This window comes from Colletes latitarsis, chromosome 5, assembly GCF_051014445.1.
Source record: "Colletes latitarsis isolate SP2378_abdomen chromosome 5, iyColLati1, whole genome shotgun sequence".
Taxonomy (NCBI): Eukaryota; Metazoa; Arthropoda; class Insecta; order Hymenoptera; family Colletidae; genus Colletes; species Colletes latitarsis.
In genome coordinates, this window is record NC_135138.1 from 24,633,635 (window position 1) to 24,655,511 (window position 21,877).

Below are 21,877 nucleotides of genomic sequence, written 5' to 3' on the forward strand. Positions count from 1 at the left end.
TTTAGATAAGTACCTTTCGAAATGTTTAACGTATAGTAATATTCATTGTTAGGCATCTTTGTTAAGATAAAATGAGAGTTAGAAATACTCGTGATATGATTTATATTACAAAAGATTTTATTGAATATATCTGTAGGTATTCCGGGGATGTATTACAAAATCTTAGTTATGTATTGAGCAAATTACATAGTTTGGCACGTAACATAAGTTTTATTTTTGTTGCATGAATGTTATTGTTTAAAAAAAAGAAACTTGAGTATTTTAAATGTATACACAATTCGTAGTAGCTTGCAATGAGCATTCAATTTTCAATAACACAAAGGTTTAAATCACTTCGAATTAAATATACTTATAGACGTCAACAAGATTTTGAAAGATTGATCAGACTCAAGAATGTAGAGGACTTGGAAATCTCGAATTCCCTCGAAACAATAGAATCCATCAATGGCCTCACAAACAATATAAATATTTCGATCACAACTTCTATTATATTTTCAAGATTTTTCAAATTTCCAGGACTTCCAAATCCAATTATTCGAGTGTTTTTAAAGTTTGCAGGAACTTTTAATGCCGATTTGTGTTCGAAGCGAATCGAAACCGTCCATCGTTAGTAATAGCGCTATAAAATATCAAACTATATTCGTCTTTGAAAAAAAAATATCGTTCGGTATTAACGAGTAGTATTGTACAGACATTTCAGTGTCTTCAACCCTCGTCACGCGTAGCAACCGGTTTCAGTCCTCTTCGCAGAAACATCCCTCGCGCGAATGGTAGACGATCCAGTCTATATACCGTGTGACTCTCGTATAAACACCAGGATATCCTGGTCGGGCACATCCATTTCCCCAGGACACTACGCCTATAAGCTCATATTTCTTGTCTTCGCGTTCAGCTATCAGTGGTCCTCCACTGTCTCCCTGAAAGACAAATATGGAGATTGTTTCTATCAGCTATATCCTCCTTTCTATCTCAAAACTATGAAATATTCGAAAACGATTCAATTGTACGTAGAATACAAGCATGTTAAGGGGGTAGGACAGTTTAACGAGTCTAAAAATTAGTAATACTTTGGAGGAACAATAAAAGAAAAGTAGATATTTGATTGACATAAGTTTTTGTGGTTTATTTTAGTACATTATGAGGTACAAAAAACAACATTAAAGAGAAAAAAAATGACGTTCTGGAACTTTAAACTCGTTTTTCTTGAAACTAGGTTTTTAGAAACGGTGTGCAAGATATCTTGGAATCTAACCAACTGGTATCTTCTATAAAATTTGGCACATATCTTTAGAGTAACGTTCATTAGGCATTGATGATGGAATTTTTTTAAATTGTTAACAATTTCGAAAAATATAAACAACAAACGTAGAAATGTTTGGTATGAATTCGATAAATCAAGAACAAATAGCTCCTATTTTCATTATCTTCATAAAAATGGAAATGTTAGATCGTCAATGGCTAATGAATGTTACACTAAAGATAAGTACCAAATTTCATAGAAATCAGTTGGTTAGATTCCGAGATATCTTGCACACCGTTTATAAAAACCTAGTTTCAACAGAAATGATAAAAAGCCAAACTTCCAACTAAAGTATTATCTTGGTTACGTTCCCCGTCATTCTGTCAACCGCAATCACAACCATCATCATCCACTTCTTCAACAGCTAACAGTGATAGAATGAAAATGATGAAGAAAATGGAAGCAATTTACCGATATTTGAGTATTTGAACAACGTGGAATTAGATTCAGATGAATTATAGGTAATGATTTATTATTTTCAACTATATTTTTTCATATTTTATGCCTTAGCTAGTGATGAAACTGTTATTACAAATATATTTAATCGAAATCTGTTGTAGAGACATAGTTTATGTTAAAAAAAAGGCCATAAGAATCTTTGACCATAAAAAGAAAAGATATAAATCGCTTTGCAGGCCACTATACAGGGTGTTTGGCCACCTCTGGGAAAAATTTTAATGAGAGATTCTAGAGGCCAAAATAAGACGAAAATCAGGAATATCAATTTGTTGATTGAGGCTTCGTTAAAAAGTTATTAAAAAATTAAATTAAAAAATTTCAAATCATTCTGAAAAAATTATTTTCGGTTGCGGGTGTCAATTACAATCATTTTTGGTGAATAGACATATCCCCGAAATCCTACGCACTTTCGAGAAAAAAATTCCTGACCGAAAATCTAATGTGAGGTCAGAAATGGATCTCTAAAATTTCATGCAAATCTTTAAAACGTCATAACTCCTGAACGGATTGGACGATTTTAATGTTTAAAAAGGCAAACAACGCGTATTTTGGAGTAGAATATGTAGAAATTTTAAAAATATTCGAAAAGTTGCTGTTTAACTCCGTAAAGTGAGAAAAACCCCATAAAAATGGTCCAATTTTCAAACAACCATAACTCCCACAATTGTGAATATATTTTAATGAAACTTTTTTCTGCAGTAGAGCTCATAGATACCTACAAAGAAGTATTAGACAACTTTTCTGTACCGCGTCAAACAAATTGATTAAAAATGAAAAAGTAATTTTTAAGAAAAATCGACAGGGGGTAGATGTCTAAATTTTTCGGCGAAAAAAAAATTTCAAATCGTTCTGGAAAAATTATTTTCGGTTACAAGGGTCAATTATAATCATTTTTGGTGAATAGACATACTCCCGTAATCCTATCCAGTTTCAAGAAAAAAATTCTTTACTGAAAATATACTGTGTGACCGGAAATGTTTCTATAACTTTTTAAGGAAGCCTCAATCAACAAATTAGTATCCTTGATTTTCGTCTTATTTTGGCCTCTAGAATCTCTCATTAAAATTTTTCCCAGAGGTGGCCAAACAGCCTGTATACTGCGTACTGATATCGTCATTTTGAATTTGAAATTTATGATTTCAGATTCGATATCAGCAACCTCAAAAACCCTGAATTACCAAGTTTTAGAAAGATCCGATGCAATCTTGAATTTTTGCCGCGTTACCGACGCTTTCAGTCCATCGGGTGTCCCGAAAAAATCATGAAAAAAATTTTTCATCGAGTATAACTAAGGTCCACCCTACGGTAGAGCGTTGATACGTTACCTGACAAGAGTCCTTCTTGCCATCGGCGTATCCAGCGCACATCATGTTATCGGAGATCATGCGAGGGCTGTAGTTGGTATTGCGGCAATCCTGAAGGCTCATAACCGGTACCTCGACTTCCTGCAGGAGGCACGAAGGCTTTCCATCCTCGTGCAAGGTGCCCCAGCCGGATGCTATCGCCTTCGTCCCGACGTACTGGTTATCTGAATCATTAACGTGGCCCGTATGCAATCCAGAGAATACTCGAGAAACAGACAAAAGGAATACAAAAGAGTGGAATATCGCGTTGGAATGCGAACGAGCATCGCGAGCCGATAAAGCCCGAGCAACGCTTCGCGTCTGATCCACTTACGGTTTTCATAGAGAAGATATCGGTAACAGGTGACACGGATTATGCAATTCGGTAACAATTGCTGGTGCAGTCGTCGCGTGCACGTAGAAGTCCTCGATTTTGCGCAAAAAAATCTGTCATTATCGCGCGGTTGCAGTCGAGAAAGGTACCCGTATGCCGACTAATTTATGCAAGTGCGCGGTCGTGCAATCAATCGGGCAATGAATAATGCGACGATCGACTGAATTGCGCAACGATGCATGATGAATCGCTGCAGCAATTGTTGATACGATCGCTCCGTTGGGTATTGTTATTACGAACAATTCTTGCTTCGAATCAGAATAGCCGCAATATCGCCTGGATGTCGGAGCATCCAGTATGCAAATACGTATAGTTTCGTGGTATAGAAATTGTAATTGTTTAAACAAGTATCCAGAATTTGTAATGAAATTCTAAACGATTGCAATTTATCATGACATCGTATAGGGGAATACGACGATTTACGATTGGAGAACATTTTATCCGCGATCCTTCATTTTTAAAAGCCATAATTTCAAGGTCACGCGAGATCGTAACTGCAAGCCAATAAAAGGATTCAAGGAATATTAAAAACGGGATTCCAGTGGAATATTAGCGCGTGGGTCGCGATTCCACTTCCAACACGTAAAATATTCTCGTTTTATTTTTTATTTCTGGATCATAAAATGAATGTTTGATTGGTATACGAAATATACTGTTTAAGTAACTCTGTGCCTCCATTATAAGTATTTTGCATAATGCAATGTAACGATGATGGACGAACTGTGGTTCTTTTAGACTCTTACTGCAGTACAAATTTAGTAAAAAAATTAATTTACGTTTCAAGATGTTAATTTTTACACGTTTCATTAGAAATGGAACGATTTTTTTACATTTGACAAGCTTTTAACATCGCGAATAGTATGTTATGAGGGGCTACCCTGCCCTTTCAATAAAGAACGAAGTTTACGAGTGTCTTTGATAAACGATATATGGCCGCTATCAAAGTTTGGTCACCGCGGCGATATAATATTCGTAAAAAGGATGAATATTTCTTCACGACGTTACGCGGTATTATTGTTCGTATGAGTTATTTATTGCAGAAGGGAGAAAAAGAAATTTCACCTCGTACGGACGGCAGGCATATGGGCCTAATCGTATCGCTTAGGGGCACCCTTTCGTTGAGTCGCAGCAGGGCAATGTCGTTGTCGAAATTGAGGAAGCTGAAGTCGCCCATCAGTACTCTGACCACGTATCTAGTTTCAAATCCCCTTTCGAGGCACCTGTCGTGTTCGCCGAAGGTGACCTTGATCATGAACCACATGAACCTGAAAACGGGACTAGAAAAGCTGACCATGCTCGCCTCGAGAACAGGATCATGATTAGCAATTTAAATGGAGGTTTGGAAGGTGATGGTTTACTAGTTGTGTTGTTCTCTTTCGGGGGCTTGTTTGTGGTGCATAACATTTCAGAATGTTTCTTATTGCAGTTGCAAAATCTGTATATAGTGGGTGTAAAAAGTATTCGTACAGTGACTAATTGTGACTAAAATGCTGAATTTTTTAAATAAACATGTTACATGTATTCTCCAAAGTCTGTAGAATAACAATATCAAATAAACAAAATATTTATATTGTTTATATAAATATCAAGAAAAATGAACAAAATGACAGAAATGAACGCGTAATAAGTATTGAAAAATTAATATAAAAACAAATAATTGAAAAATTAATATTTATAATATTTAGTAGGATTTCCCTTTGATTTTATTATTGCGGCTAGCCTTCTAGGTATTGAATTAACTAAATTAAATGTAATTTTATTAGTAATATTATTCCATGCATTGATTAAAGCATTTTTTAAGTCTGTTTTAAATGAAATTGTTTTCGAATTGCTCGTTCCAGATAATCCCATAAATGCTCAGTGGGATTAATATCTGGTGATTGAGGGAGTTTTTTAAACGTGCTGGCGTATTATATACAATCCACATTCTTGTATTGTAAATAGTATGCTTAGGATCATTATCTTGCACGAAGACAAAATTCCCATTTTTTCAACACTTGAATGAAGATGAGTTTTTAAAATATTAATATACATTTTGTGATCCATTATTCCGTCAATAAAATACAATTCACCTACGCCTGCGGCACTCATGCAGCCCCAAACACATATGGAACCACCACCATATTTTATTGTCGGCTACAAATTCTAGGGTTTATACTCTTCATTTTTTGTCCACATTGTGAAGTGTCCATCGGAGCCAAAAATATTAAATTTCCTCTCATTCGTGAAGATGACCCTCTTCCAAAACTCCATCGGTGTTTTTATGTAACTTTGTGCAAACTCCAATCTCTACTTCCTATTCTTCTTCACTTTTTTTTCACTTCTTCTTCATTTCTTCGAGCTGTTCTTGACTTTGCAAGAATTGATATACAATACTATTTAAAGAAGATACAGTGATGTTTAAATGATTTTTTAAGCTCTTCAGCGATCTTTGTTGCATTCATTTTCGGATTGTTTTTAATGAATCGAATAATAGAACAATCACTGCGTTCAGAAATTTTTCGCGACCGTCCACTTCTCACACGATTTTGCAATGTTTTTTATAATCTGTATCTATCAATTATTTCTTATATCGTAGATCTTGGCCTTTTTACAATACGCGATATTTCGGATAAATTTTTGTTTTAGTTATGTAAATTAATAATATCTTTCGCTCTTCTACGGTAGTTTCCTTACATTTTCGACCCATGTTACTACAGTAATGATAAATACTGTTCTGTATGTTTGCGCTACAATTTCAGCTAATGTTTCTAAGCCGACTAGCATAGGTAAGCGATATTTGAAACTAATTACGTTGTATTTACACAAGAAATTCGAATCTTAGATCTAATAAACTGTAACTGTACGAATACTTATTACGCGTTCATTTCTGTCATTTTGTTCATTTTTTTTTATATTTATATGAACAATATAAATATTTTTTTTGTTTATTTGATATTGCTGTTCTACAGACTTTGGAGTATACATGTAACATGTTTGTTTGAAGAATATTGTTTAATAAACATTATTATTCAGCATTTTAGTCGTAATTAGTCACTGTACGATTACTTTTTACATCCACTGTAAATAAAATTGTAACTTAATTGTGTCCCACTTAAGTTGAGATTGTAAAAAATCTCGAAGACACATGATTTAAAAAAAACAAACTTACACGTGTCCTTTAGTGTTTCGAGTGAGGAATCAAATGGCACTACTAGTTTTTTTAATGCGTGGGCGATTTAAAGGTTATTTCAAGATCATCTTGTCTTTTTTTTTTAATTTCGGAATCATATTGTACGTAAAAAAATGCACAATTTTTTGTAAGTTCAATATTTTTTATGATACGTAGTGAAACATCTTTTAAAAATGCTGATACCACCTATGGTAGGCTTCTTCAAGTATTATTCGTAGCTTAAGATTCAGAATGTTTTGATATTTCTCTCTGTCAAGTATAATAGAGATAAACATAGCTATTATGATTGTGTTTACAAACGTATCTCATATTGTACTATCAAAACAGGACAAGTTTGTGACTGAATTCTTAGTCAAAGTCTAGAGATACTGTATCGTCAGTTCAGTTTACGTAGCGAGTGCAATGGAATACTTAACAGTTGCAGAAAATATTGAAATAATTCTTCTTTATGGCGAAACAAGACGAAATATTGAAGAACTATTAATTTGTATGCTTCGCCGTACAAGAAGAACTTTATTATCTATTCATGAAACTTTTATTAAACGAATTAATAAGTGTCCAGAAGTTGAGGATACAAATTTCAAGCTTTTATTATGGTGTTTTTAAATGAAATACAAAATTTTCTACAAGAAAGTAACGTTGTCATTTTAATAGAAAAATAAAATGATCCTTAACATGAACATTAAAAATCAGCTAAATATCTTAAGAAATATTGAACTTACAAAACAGTATTTCAAACAAATGTTGTGTATGTTTTTACGTAGAATATGATTACGAAATAAAAAATACGGGTTTATGATAAAAAAAGACAAGATTACTCGAAACACTAAAGTGCATGCGTCAGTTTCTTTTTTTTAAATCACACGTTTTCCAGTTTTTTTACAATCTCAACTTAAACGGGACACCCTGTATAATTTCGTTCTTTCTGGACTAATCTACTGCACTAATTCTAATTAAACTATTTGTTTCGAATATATTAGGGAACACGATAGGATATTTACAAAAAAGTGTTTCAAACAAAAGTTGTGCATTTTTTTACGTGGAATATGATTACGAAATAAAAAATACGGGTTTATGATAAAAAAAGACAAGATGACTCGAAACACTAAAGGACATGTGTCAGTTTCTTTTTTTTAAATCACATGTTTTCCAGTCTTTTTACAATCTCAACTTAAACGGGACACCCTCTATAATTTCGTTCTATTTGTTTTGAATATATCAGGGAACAGGATAGGCTATTTATCTTCGTACGTTCATTCACAATGAAATTTAGAACTTCAGAGAAGGGGAGAGAGGGTTATCAAAATATTCTAAAAATGAATAGTTAGGTTTTGCGAGATGATGCTTACCCTTTGACGCAATGAGCCGCGGTGAGGACATATCGATCGTTTATCAAGGTACCACCGCAGTAAAATTTATTCAGGTACGAAAGCCTCGCCATCCATGGGAATTCGTTTACGTAAGTCGTTTGGCCACCAACTATTCGACTCTCCTCGTTTCGCAGACCGCAGCCTAATTAATTATTTGAACGACCGATTGTATTAACAGCTAAGCTCTCTTGATGAGAATATATATTATCAAGTACCAATAGCAATCGTTAAATAAAATTATTTCATTGAGAAGCTAGTAATTTTGATATTGTTAAAGTAGGCGTGTCGAATATTTTAAAGGCATTTTTCAATTATTTCTCAGCAATATCAACACTAATTTTACAGAAGGAAATATGTGTAAAATTGAAAGCAGAATAATAATTTCCATAAAAATAAGCAAAAGATCAATGGCATTGTTCTGGTTGAAGACCTCTAATAGTAGGTTACTTTGAAACTGTTGTTGACAAAACTATTGTACTTACTGCAATAACATGGTCCAGGCGCTTCTACAGCGGACGGTGGTTTGTTACCAAAGATCCCAAAAAAGTTTTTCACCTTTTCACCGAACTTTCCTGCCTGAGAGTTTGCAATATGATTGCTCAAGTTAAAACATTTCGCGCAATACACAGTTCATTCCGTTTAAACTAATTTAAATAGCGTTTCACTGTGCTCGTTTAAAATCACCTGAATCTAATTTATTATTTAAACCATTTTCTACTACTCACAGACAATTCACATCTATCAACAGATGATATTCATTTTTACTTTGGGCTTGCACACCGTACAAAACAATTGGTGCGCACACTATGCACCGAAACTATCATTTTCAAAGATAACAAAAATCCAAATTGCAATAAATTATTGTGTATAGGTAAATTATAAATTATAAGTGTGTACAGGCCACATCGGTAGTTCGATTAAGAAAAGAAGACAACGATGAATTCTATTCTGTCGATTAATTAGCGACCTACGGCGTGTATCGTTATTAGAATAATCTATAATCTTACTTGACAAGGGTCTGAGGCCAGCAATATAGCAACTGATAATCCAAAGCACCACGAGAACCTCATTTTCCGCAATCGAACTAGATTCCCGCTTAATCGGTGTGAACTTTGGCGTGTCGCGTCCCAAAGGAACGATTATATCGATGAAGGATTCGCCGCGCGGGCACTGTCAGGAACGAGTTACAGACATGTCCCTGGCCGGGAGTTACTATCGCCAGTGTCCCACGGCGACTGAGGGCGACTCAGGTCGAAGAGGTAATTGCTATTCCAGAAGAGAAAGACGGCAGAGCCGACTGGTCGGCGACTGGACAGTACCTGACCAGTTCACGTTCACGTTCAGGGTCGAATTACGGGTGACTGTTATTGACCGTCATCAGGGCCATGGTAGCGGTTGTACGATTTGCATCCATCGCGGCGGTTTCGTTTTTATTGCTCCTTAGTAGGGGTTTAAGTGTTTTTGTATGGGTAAACGGTCTCAATAAATAAGTGTCCTAGTGACTGCCTTGCATTGGAGAGACGAGGAGGAACAGCATTTTCAAATGTTTGTTGCACTCACGTTAAGAATTACGTTTTCGTTTTCTCTTAAGTTTGATAATCACGTGCAAAATGGTGTTAAAATTTAATATCGAACCAGTTTTGTTCTAACAGCGACCCATATTATTTATCAGTTTTTATATTTGATTTTCAAGTGGTTTATGCTTAAGTTTGTCGGAAAATCGGGCAAAGGATGTCGTGGTTGTTTGGAGATAATTATATTTCGAATTTCAGTCAATAATTTATTTAAAAGTATTCGAGGAGTTAAATATTTTGGATGCATTCGTGTCGGCCAACCTACTTCGACGCTCCCAAAAATCAATCTTCGGTATGTGTTATGCAGATTCCATGGGAGAGGACGTTTATGGCCACCCATCTGTATCTTATTATGTACAAGACTGGTGCGTCATCAGGTACCGTTGAACCGCGAGCGTTTCACGCTAATGATGCTCCATCAGTGTGAGGTAGAAAGAGACGATTCGACCGATATACCCATTAAAGTCTGGTTTTTCCACTTTCGGCTAAATTACGAAGCTTTTACGATAGCTGGAAAAAAGCTGACATTTTGTCTTAATTCTGCGATGCAGGAAAATTCCTCGTCGAACAAGATGTATATACTAATATTGGTTGGCGTTACGAAAATATTTTGTTAATAACTTTGAGCGCATATCACATTTATTAGCGAGTATGTTAAACTCTGTATAGATGTACTTTTGAAAAATAATCTGTTTCCAGTTCACTGAAAGGTGATTTCAACGCGTGGCAAACACGAGGCTTTAAAGTGTGCATTTTATTAAGCGTTTTTAATATTTTTACAGGGACTATGTGTATTTAAAACCAATACGATTGATGTTATAAGTAGTATTTACCAACGAAGTTTGTAAATAATTTTAGCATTGACTTTATACAATCAGTGAAATGTATTTTGTGGAACAGACAGTCATTATTGAGCATTAATTTCAAACGTACGCGATGCATCGATGCGTACTCTATCGTCCCGCTTTCAGCAGAATATTCGCTTCATTAACTTAATCTCGGTTTGACAGGAAACCGTTACCGCTAATTATTCCGGTAACGTTCGGCCGCCATTCACGCAATGAAGGTGTGTCGCGTGTACGCGGAACTGTACAATGTGTTCTAAATATTCTAATTTTTTTTTACAAAACATATAAAACAAAAAGTTCTTAGTAATTTGCGTACGTCTGAGAATCAGAACGCGAAAAAATTCACGTTTACGCGAACTTTTTGATTTATTTACATGTATGCAGTGGCTTTGTAAAAGCATCACATGACTTTTCTACCACAAGGAACTTAAGTTCTTAATAGTTCTTATAAGCTAACAGACTATAAAACTATATACAGTATGTATATTCCTACAAAATTAATCACTTGGCAAAATGTACAACAATCTATTAATTAAGTAATATAATAAACAATTACAAGTAAGTTTTAATGAATTTTGTAATTCATTAGCTCTACCAGTTCTGGTTAATTTACAGACTTTTTACACGGTCGTATTTAAGCAATATTCAATTATTTAACGCTTCTGGTTACTTAGGCTTCTTAAGTACCTATTTCTTGTTTATCTCTATATACAAATGTGAAAATAAGTAAATTTCCTGTCTCTGGATGGTTAATTAATTTTTAATTTCCACACAAGCATCCATCCTTCATGTTCGTATTGATCCACTTCAGATACTTCGTTACCCTGGTATACACTCCAGGATATCCTGGTCTCCCGCATCCAACGCCCCAGGAAACAATTCCTGCATCGAAGGAACGAATAAAAATTAGAAGAAAGTCATTATAGGTCATGTCATATCATAAAAGTACTGTAAAAATTAATGAAATTACTGATAAATAATTACCAACGATTTCTAGTCTGTCGCCTTCGTGCACGAGCAACGGGCCACCGCTGTCGCCTTGACAAGAATCTTCGTTACCGCGACCAGCGCAAAGCATGTTATCCGTGATTCGATTGGCCCGATATTTCATCTTACGGCATTGCAATAAACTTAATATCGGTACTTGTACTTCATGAACTATCCCCGCTAGCATTCCTCCCTCTGTCGTCCGACCCCAACCTACCACGGTTCCTTCTTTTCCAGCTGGATCCGTGCCTGCAAATATTATTGCAAATCTGCTAAGGAATTTGGTGAGTGCATAGTAGAAACGAAAAACTATTTCTTGCGATTCTTCCTATTTGTTGGCATATTTCATTGGCACCTGAATATTTTAAAAAGAGAAATAAATGAAATTTATCCTAACCGAGCACAATCTTCTCCACAGAGTCCTGGTAGGCAGGATGTACATTAGGGTGGACCTTATTTTTCGACCATCGAATTTTGTTTGGGACGCCCCCTAGAATTGTGCCACTATATGAACAAATGGTGTGTGCAAAATTTGGTACAAATTGGACAACGGGAAGTGGTACCACATTGAATTTAAAAATTTGTTATTCTTCTAATTTGTTTTTTTCCTTTTCAGTTCACAGTCTCTATACAGTTTTATACAGGATGTTCGGTCACCCCTGGGAAAAATTTTAATGGGAGATTCTAGAGGTCAAAATAAGACGAAAGCCAAGAATACTAATTTGTTGATGGAGGCTTCGTTAAAAAGTTATTAACGTTTAAAGTTCCGTCCGTACTGAATTTTTTTCTAGAAAGTGAGTAGGATTTTGGGGGTATGTCTATTCACCAAAAATGATTGTAATTGACTCCCGCAACCGAAAATAATTTTTCTAGAACGATTTGAAATTTTTTAATTTTGACGAAAAATTTCACATATTCTCGAATTTTTTTCTTGAAAGTGGGTAGGATTTCGAGGGTATGTCTATTCGCCAAAAATGATTGCAATTGACCCCCGGAATCGAAAATAATTTTTTTAGAATTAATTACAAATTTTTTTCTTCGTCGAAAAATTTAAGCATCCCCCTGTCGATTTTTCTTAAAAATTCGTTTTTCATTTTTAGTAATTTTGTTTGACGCCCTACAGAAAAGTTGTCTAATACTTTTTTGTAGGTACACATGGGCTCTACTTCAGAAAAAAGTTTCATTGAAATATATTCACAATTGCAGGAGTTATGGTTGTTTGAATATTGGACCATTTTTATGGGGTTTTTCTCATTTTGCGGGGTCAAAGACTAACTTTTCGAATATTTTTGCGATTTGTACATATTCTCCACCAAAATACGCGTATTTTGCTTTTTTAAACATTAAAATCTTCCAATCCGTTCAGAAGTTATGACGTTTTAAATATTCGCATGAAAATTCGGGCAGACATTTCTGGCCAGAAATTATATTTTCGGTAAGGAATTTTTTTCTCGAAAATGGTTAGGATTTCGGAGGTATGTATAATGACCAAAAATGATTGTAATTGCCCCCTGTAACTAAATATAATTTTTTTAATATGATTTGAAATTTTTTAATTTCGTCTAAAAATTTCACACCTACTCGAATTTTTTTCGCGAAAGTGGTTAGGATTTCGGAGGTATGTGTATTCAACAAAAATGATTATAATTGACCCTTGTAACTGAAAATAATTTTTCCAGAACGATTTAAAATTTTTTTTTCTCTTTTAGGCAATAATTAAATTGATATTCTTGATTTTCGTCTTATTTTGGCCTCTAGGATCTCCAATTAAGTGGCCGAACACCCTGTATAGTAGAATATAATATAAAAAAAGTAATTCTAAAGCAATAAAGGAATATCTAGTTGAGTAAAAAATGATATTCCTGTTGTGTTCAAATATCTTTTTAAGAAATTCTACTGAATATGAGTAATATATCTTTCATTAAAGTATGTTTTGTCACATTAGGAAATTGCTTTCTGTGTTCTGAAATTATTTATAACATATATTGCTTTTCTTTCTTATTTTTTTAGAGTAATTGATGGTATGCTTCCATAAGTTTAACTGCATTGACAGCTTTTAGTTGCCGAACGATGATTGAACCATATTTCCAGGATTTTTTCTTAAAAAAAGTTTTTTTCAAGGTTACTTTTTGAAATTTCAAAGTCATAATTTTTTTGCGATATTTTAATAGAGCATAAAAAGACGAATTCAACGATATATAAAACTGTGTAGAGACTGTAAATTGAAATGGAAAATAATGAATTAGAAGAACAAAAAATTTTCAAATTCGATGTGGCACCATTTCTCGTTGTTCAATTTGTACCAAATTTTGCACACACCATTTGTTCATACAGTAGCACAATTTTAGGGAGCGATAAAAAAAAATAATTGCGTTGAAAAATTTTTACCAAGTATAACTAAGGTCTACCCTAATGAATATGCCAGAAAAAAGGTGAGGAGTCAAGGAAAAGAAGATGACATATAAAGCAGAATGAAGTTGTTTAAGAGGTCGGTAGAAAGTGTCACATTGTGTGGGGCTGAGATTTGGGAATGGAAGTGGAGATAAAGGCGTAGGGGAATTACGAGACTTTTGGAAGGAAGGCTGTAGGAGAAGAATAGAAATAATATCGAGAGATGTAGTCTGAAGTGTTCAGGTTGGATAATGAGATTAGATGGGAAGGGTAGAAGAGGACAAAATTAAGTACAGAATATATGGAATGTACGTGAGGAATGAAAGGTGTAAAAGAAAGATAGGGGTTAGGGTGGATGAAGGAGCCTGAGGTGTTGACTGGAGTGGCAGAGAGTGATTGGAGAGATGAGAAAGGAGGAGATGATAGGAAAAGTGGGAAGAACGAGTGGGCAGATTAGGGCCATTGAGGGATAAACCTCTGTTTTTGCTTCTTTTTTAGTCATCTGTGGGCTTCTTGGGTTGTTGTACGGTCTTATTTTTGCTTTAAAAAGCGAGGTTCCAAATTCTTCAACAAAGATAGAGGATCTGAGACAGAGTAACAGAGACTGAACTTTGGTTTACCTGCATTTAGTAGCCGACAGTAAAAGCGTACACCCGAGAAAACGAATTCCCAAAGGGGACTTTTTCTTAGTATTGCCTACAGGTTGCGACCCTCGAGCGTTCGAACAGGAGCGCAGTTAAAGTACAATAGAATTCCATTTATCGGAACTAATGTCGTCACGATACCTGATTTATCGAACACGTGCCTGGGCTCCTATTTGGTATACGAATCAATAAACAATAGCAGAAGGGATAATCCTGTAGATCTGTTCAAACAAATGAAATTCTACGGTATCTGGCATCGGGGGAGGTTAAGCTGCTAAGCCAATTAGGGTATCAACACGTTGATTGCTACGTCAGCTGTATACATAGGTCACTGGTCTTTTCGCTAAGAAGGTAAACAAATTAATTCCGAATTTGTGATGGTAAAAGGAAAACAAAATGCTCGGTCACGACAGTCCTTTTATCCGAAGATTGAAAATAAATACATAGTAATATATCTATAAAGAGAGGAGAGAACATAACTGTTTAAAAATTTTGTGTATTTATGTATAAATAGCCTGGCATTTCAGGAATTATAGGAAGACCCCAATTCAAGTTTTACGTTCCAAATATAGCCCCTTGGTACTAGAGGGTCGCGGATAGTGAGTGGGTTTATGTGGTAAATAAGATTAGATAAAGAGTGCTAATCCGAAAGGGATCAATAAATACGTAATACATACATACGTAGACATATAAATATTTAATAACTATTTCTCACCTGTTCGTGGCAAACACACAGGTCTAACGTTTTTAGAGAATTTCACCGACTTCCGGAGCTTCAGCAGAGCGACGTCGTGATTGTAGGAGTTCATGTCGAAGTTCCTGTGACGAATTATTGCACTAACTGCTCTCATTATTGCTTGTCCGTCGGTAGTTACTTGCTGATCGTAGTCCCCGAGTACTACGCGGATCTTCGAACGTTTCAATCTGCAAAATGACGTTTAATTTCACCACATTTTCCAAAAGTACTTTGTCTTAAGGAAAGTTTACTCTTTTATAAATGTAATTGGACAAAAAAAATTATGCCACGAGGGATTCAACTGTTTTCTCTATGAATTTGTTGTACCTTCGCTTAGAAAAGAGCTACGTGGTTCGAGGTCGTCTCAATTTCTAGAATCGCTTCGTGTAATGGAAATTGTTATAACGGAAAGGGTTATTGTCGAGGAAGAGCAACGTCGCGAGACGTTTCCAGATCCCAACAGCGACGTCTTCGTGCACGTGAATGTAGAAAATCAGAAACTTACCTACGTACACAGTGAGCCGCAGTAAGAACGTAATCATTGTTAACAAGACTGGCTCCGCAGTGAAAGCGGCCATCGTACACGAGTCGCGCTATCCAGGGATATTTGTAGGGGGTTGTGGGTCTTCCACCGACGATTCGATCCTCTTGATTGGACACGCCGCACTCTGGAAGGCAATTCCTCACTCGTTACTGCCTATTACAGTCTCATTATTGGTCGCTAGATGAGTCATAAGCATTCAGAAGCGCTTTCTACGAGGGACTGCTACATCCGCAGCTATGTAGCACGTAATCACACGCGCGGACTGGTGTTATTACACTGTCAAATGCGAATTGTATTGCGTGATGTAATAAGTTAGCCAAGTTACACGGAAGAAAGTTATTTTTCAATTACACTTTCGCTCCATCGCAAGTCGAACGCACTGGCAACCAGTATCAACGATCTTTTTAAACGAACCCTTCGATGGAATTTCTTTAGACGATATTCTTGTTTTTCAGGCGTTTAAATGAAATTTGTTACGAAGATCGAAAGAAAAGTACTGTGATTTATATACCCTGCGTGTCATAACTATAAAACCACCCTAAAATTTTCAATTTTATATATAGAGTGGGGTACGAATTAGTTTCCATGATTTTTCAGCTCCTTTCGATGGTCTGACAAAAATATGTTTCCTATCAAAGCTAATTAGTATTTAACCGACAAGAAATTGCAGTTGCATAAATCGATTTTTGATAAAAAATTAAGGTCACTGTTATATTTTTAAATGGAATTAGGTACTTGTAATTTCATAGTATTGTAGGTGACGTCGAGACGAATTTAACAACCTGCTATACTATGATCTTCAGATGACATTGAAAGAAAAATTGTCATGAATCGATTGCCACAATATTTGAAATTATTCGAGGATACATAACACCAGGGGTTCGCATTTAGACGTAAACATTACGAATGCTCATTTATTCAACTTCAGAACTTAACACACAAAATAAAAAGAGAATTTATAAAAAAAGTATAGAAATGTACAAAGAAATTCTCTAATTGAAGCTACTAATTGAAATTCTCTAATTGAATTACTAATTACATGCACCTCTTTAACATGCATGTTTTCAGTTTGGTTTTATATAAATTTCTATTTTATTTTCCATTATACTTTAGTTCCATTTAAAAATATAACAGCGGCCTTAATTTTTTATCGAAAACACGACAAAATCTAATAAGAAAAATGAAAAATTGACTAATTGAATTTTAGAAAATAAGAGAGGCCCTACGCGTTATTAAATTATTGTTATAACTTAATTTAATCGTATTCTCAACACAATATTTTTATAATTTGTTTAATAAGAATATCCCGTTCCGGTTTTATAGCTATGAAATAAGAATAAATCAGCTTTCTGTAATTCTTCCCTTTTCTAGTGGGAACGATTTATCCTTCTTTGACAGAATATCGTTTTTTAATACAATTTCAAATATGGTACACTTTGCTTTTTATTATTTTAATAGCAACATATAAAAATTAGAGTGATTAATTTTACGTATTCACGCGATTCATGTAGGAGAGACTGGGGCTAGAAGTTCCGGGGGTAAATTGTTCCGACGGTTATATCTTTAAGATGAAAAAAGATAGTGTTGTGTTTTCAATTATTTTGAAAACATAAACTAATCGCGCCATGCTGTCAAACATGTTACTAGTGCCAGTGACAGGGAATTGTGTTATTTTAGACAAGAGGTAGTCACGTATCAGTAAGTAAATATTTCGCAGTCATTATTTTTTTATCGTATTCAATTATTTAATGTCAATATCGGTTATTGTTCTGTTGTTATAAATCAGATAACATTTAAGAACATGTTGTAATAACATTTATTAGAATATTTGAAAAATAAAATATTTGTAAAGATTGCTACATATGTCAATTGGGGCTAATATTTCTCGGGGCATGTTGTTACCGTAACAACTTACCTCAAATATATCTTTTACAAATGTAAAAATAATTCCTTTTGTGTTTTAGCATGTGACATATAAATCGAAAACGGAAAGTGAATCCGTGCTGCAAGGACAGAATGTAGAAACCATCGCCAGAGATTTTAATATTTATCATATGACTCTCCAGATTTATTAAAAAGTTACAACTCGAAGAAGAAGCCATAGTAAGTTATAAGAAATAGGTTCGTTTAACAACTTATTTATATTAGGTTTAAGTAAAGTTGTTATTCATTTGTTGTTATGTTAGATTATTATTTTTATTTTATTACATTAATATTTATGCCAAAGACATAATTTTTTTCTTTCAAAAATATATATCGAAAACCCTTAGAAAATTGAATTCATGTCACTTCACGCTGCGTAAATAAAATTATGTTGATTTTAATCGATGCTTAAATTGAATCGATGTGAATAATGTCATCGAAAGCGCAAACGTGCGACTAGTTGGCGTTGACGTTTGGATGTGGCCTTTGAAGGTAATCGAGTTGGTTGTCTAGGTACCAAAATGTTTGAAAAAAGAAATATACGAAAAGAATAGAACAGAATAAAAAGGGTTTTCGGACGATAAAGACGTGTGATATAAAAGTTAAATAATTCTTACAAAGGACTCATTAGTTTTCGTTGACAATTCTTTCTTTTTAATAAAGTTTCTTTGAGATAATAGTTAATCGTTAATTAATTGAAAATTTTAAATAATATGAAGCGAATTACGAGACAAAGAATTGGTAGCCCGAGAGGACTCGAAAGAAATAGCCCACGAATAATTTCCAATGATATTGTTTCTCCGAGATATATATTTGTGTTAATCCAAAGTTAATAAGCAAACCTTATTAATAAAATTGTGTTTTACTTCATCAGAGAATGAAATGTCTCATTAGAAGGTAACACTTATTTCTTAGTAACAACTTACCCCAGAGCGATAACAACTTGCCCCACGATGGGGTAAGAAATTTCGCTTCGACTAATCATAAAACAATGAGTTTCTATGAAAAATTAATTAAAATAAATTAGTCAGGAGTGAAAAAAGTAATTACGTTATTTGTAACTTCTAGCCCCGGTCTCTCTTACTTTGGAAACGTCGCAAATCCTATTTGAAATGATGGAAAGCCATTTGTTTTAGCCTTACCGCACGTGCAATTCCGCAACGCTTCATCGTCGTCTCCGCTGACAGTTATGTCAAGACCGAACAATTCGTCGAACAAAAACTTCCCTCTTCGATTCTGTGTCGAATTCGTTCTCTGGAAGAAACACATCGCCGCATGTCACACTTATACGTTCACTTTCCATTCCAAATAAGCCAGAAGAACGTTCGGAGACAGTTACCACGATCCGAATTATAGGTCAAGGCCTTACTCGTTAAATTCGCATTTGCATCGACGAACTAGGAATCTTGTATATTACGCGTGTAAAATTGATTCGCTACACTTCCTAGCGCTGCAAACAGTGGCGTAATAAAGAAAACGCAATGGAAAGCACTTCCAATTTCCCTCTTCGTCGTTTCGTTAAATGGTCCAAAACGTTACTAGTATTTATCTTTTTATTACTTTCGATCGGCTGATATTGACATTGCGATTCACACTCGCTCTAAATTTTGAAAGTAAGATTACCGAGTTGCGTCAGTAAGGAATATAGAAAGCTTCCGATCTGCTTCCACAGTACACAGGGAAAGTTATGCTACTGATAACGAAAGTGATCTAAGTCGATATCTTTAAATATTTTTTTGCAATGTCATTGTGATAAATTAAATTCTTTAGAATTCTTTCTTAGATCACTCAATCCTTACCATATTTAAAACTTTATTATTTGTGGTTGCAATCAAATCATTCTGAAAATTTTTCAGCAAGATTTTGCAGACAGCCAGCAGGAAATATAGAAAGCATTCGATCTACTTCGAAAATACACAGAGAAAGTATATCAGTGATAATGAAAGTGGTTTAAGTGGATGCTTTCATATATTATTTAGACCACTGTTCTAAGTGCGAATAAAAGCAATCGAAATGTAGAAATCACTACTCACGGTGTAATTCGTTGATCCCACCGAATCGTCCCTGAGGAATCTGATATCCAAACTATCGACGTCGGCGAAGAGTAACAGGATCGTGGTCGAGATCCAAATTTTTCGAAGTATCGATCGCGCTGTCATGTTCTGATCGGTCGTTGACGTTCACGACAAAGTTTCCCGTCTTTCATCGATAAAACTTCCTAAGCACTCGACGGTTTCGCGCGGTTCTTCATGATCGCGCATTCTATCGCGTGTTCGCGCACCGTTCCATCGTTCCTCGTGGATCTTCTTCACTTTTCTGCTCCTGTACTTCTTATCCAGAAGCTGCAGGAGATCGGTCAGGTGATGCAGACGCTTTCACCGTGCTTCTACGAAGACTCAGGACTGACCGACCAAGACCGAGCAAGGCGTTCTACGCTCGCGAAGAAAGTTCTTTCTCTATGTCCTGTTGCTCTTCCCATTCAGTACGCGCCTCTGATCGCACGTGATCCTCTCGATTCGAAATTGGCAAGATGGACGTGGCGGTGGATTCGTGTCACACCGCTATCACTGGCCATCTCGGGAATATCTTTTTTGGAATCGATCAGCCGTATCTTCGTGCCCCTATAATCGTCGATCACGATTGAACGAAATTCTAAAAACTTCGAGTCGTATCTTTGAAATAAACACTTTTGCAGGATCTTTTCGAAGCGTCCAAGAGCCAACTAGTCCTCCCACAACGAGGTATCTCGTATCTTTTCTCCTTTATTTGCCACAGTTTGTGAAATAAAGAAGTTTCCGGGCTGTTTCGAAAAATTTCTCTTTTACTGGCTGGCCAGATGGACGACAATCTGGACGTATTCGTCTTGGACGAATGAAATTGCGCGACCCATGGAGCGACACGCCGCAAAAATATGTTCCATCGTGAAAAAATGTTATTAAAAAAGTTCTTCGCCGTACGAAACAGCGTCAGAGTTACGCGGTTATTTCGTGCGTGGCCTGACCGTCATGTGTCCTCCATGACACGCGACAAGAGTTCTTCTCACAAATTATTATTAGCTTTTCTTTTGCCTGACAGTTTGTGGGAATTTCGTCAGGATCAATTGTTCGTAACTTCTCAAAGTTGACTGTTGGAAAGTCTTGATCGAATATCCAACGTTCTAAACAATATCGACTATAATTGGTAATTAAAATATATTCCTGTAGGATCAACAAAAAAATTAACTTATAACGGAAGTTTTTAACTTCTTAAAGTTTGCCTTTGGAAAGTCTTGACGATCGAATATCCAACGTTCCAAACAATATCGACTATAATTGGTAATTAAAATATATTCCTGTAGCATCGACAAAAAAGTTAATATACAACGAAAGATTTACAAATTAAACAGAAATTTGTTCGTCAGTGTTTCGTGACATAATGGAACGTTTAACGAAAGAAATAAAATCATAAAAGGCATAACGTAACGTCTCCACTGTAAACTTCTCGGCTCTGAGCCCAATTCCATTGCCTCTACTCATTGATCGAAGAAACGGGTCAAAGAAATCGAAAAGCCGCTTTAACTTTCACGCGTAAGAAAGATCTTTCTCTGGTAAATTACTATTACGATATTCTTAGACTGGACAATTATTATGTTATGACACCTATGTTTAACGTTTCAACTCGCGTTTTGTAAATTTAATTTACTTCGGTGTTGCGTGAAGCAGAACCGTCGACGTGTTTTCTACGAAGAACGATAAGAATATACTTGTGATAAATTACTGTTAAGATCATGATTAATCGATTAGATTAATTTTAACGAAATTCAACAACAGTAATTAGTCTTAGACAGTTTTCCAACCAGTATTTCTTTTTTATTGGAGTAGTCATTAATATTTTATAGGGAATATACTATAGAAGTTCTGTTTGTTCGATACAAATTCGAAGTACTGCTATCTCTACTTTAATTCGGGAAGAATTAGGAGTCGTTGGTAACAGTCCGGAGGTTTCACTAACCCACATTCACCATTGAAAGCAAAACGTTTCTGACTACTGACCCGGTTTCCGTTATTGCCCGTTCATCTTGATCGGGGACTGTCGTTTATCTAACATCTTTTCGTGATGTCCACTTTTTGTCCAACTCGTCTTTTCGGTGACCGTTACTTTTTATCGGCTTGCTGGCGACCGGCCTTTTTCGAAATTTTCCGAGCAAAAATAA

General features: G+C 35.3%; 2 protein-coding genes across 4 annotated transcripts; both read right to left on the reverse strand.

Moving 5' to 3' along the window:
• Positions 1 to 120: 120 nt before the first annotated feature.
• On the reverse strand, positions 121 to 9,186 carry LOC143342154 (trypsin-1-like). Of its 3 annotated transcripts, XM_076765737.1 has the most exons (7): positions 9,046 to 9,186; positions 8,521 to 8,614; positions 8,018 to 8,180; positions 4,559 to 4,773; positions 3,085 to 3,287; positions 694 to 917; positions 121 to 619 (listed from the first exon to the last, which is right to left on the reverse strand). In XM_076765737.1, the coding sequence occupies exons 1-6, from the start codon at positions 9,106 to 9,108 to the stop codon at positions 735 to 737; spliced, it is 921 nt and encodes a 306-aa protein (XP_076621852.1). In that variant the 5' UTR covers positions 9,109 to 9,186; the 3' UTR covers positions 121 to 619; positions 694 to 734. The 3 variants fall into 3 exon arrangements, with proteins under 3 accessions (XP_076621852.1, XP_076621853.1, XP_076621851.1); XM_076765738.1 differs by having other exon boundaries at positions 121 to 917; positions 4,559 to 4,761; XM_076765736.1 differs by having other exon boundaries at positions 121 to 917.
• A 1,918-nt stretch (positions 9,187 to 11,104) lies between these two features.
• LOC143342023 (trypsin-1-like) lies at positions 11,105 to 19,865 on the reverse strand. The gene is made up of 6 exons (XM_076765505.1): positions 19,719 to 19,865; positions 18,770 to 18,939; positions 15,724 to 15,900; positions 15,198 to 15,406; positions 11,445 to 11,696; positions 11,105 to 11,342 (listed from the first exon to the last, which is right to left on the reverse strand). Exons 1-6 carry the CDS (start codon positions 19,842 to 19,844, stop codon positions 11,221 to 11,223), a joined length of 1,056 nt encoding a protein of 351 aa, XP_076621620.1. The 5' UTR covers positions 19,845 to 19,865; the 3' UTR covers positions 11,105 to 11,220.
• Positions 19,866 to 21,877: the final 2,012 nt, after the last annotated feature.

Bases quoted from the DNA above. Each gene is read 5' to 3' on its own strand.
- LOC143342154 (XM_076765737.1), bottom strand. From the start codon at position 9,108: ATGAGGTTCTCGTGGTGCTTTGGATTATCAGTTGCTATATTGCTGGCC. The intron at 8,615-9,045 runs GTAAGATTATAG...GCAAACTCTCAG, and splicing joins TGGCCTCAGACCCTTGTCAA to GCAGGAAAGTTCGGTGAAAA. The intron at 8,181-8,520 runs GTAAGTACAATA...ATAATTAATTAG, and splicing joins GCCTGGACCATGTTATTGCA to GCTGCGGTCTGCGAAACGAG.
- LOC143342023 (XM_076765505.1), bottom strand. From the start codon at position 19,844: ATGACAGCGCGATCGATACTTCGAAAAATTTGGATCTCGACCACGATC. The intron at 18,940-19,718 runs GTGAGTAGTGAT...TGTTTCTTCCAG, and splicing joins TGGGATCAACGAATTACACC to AGAACGAATTCGACACAGAA. The intron at 15,901-18,769 runs GTAAGAGAGACC...GTAACGAGTGAG, and splicing joins GGATTTGCGACGTTTCCAAA to GAATTGCCTTCCAGAGTGCG.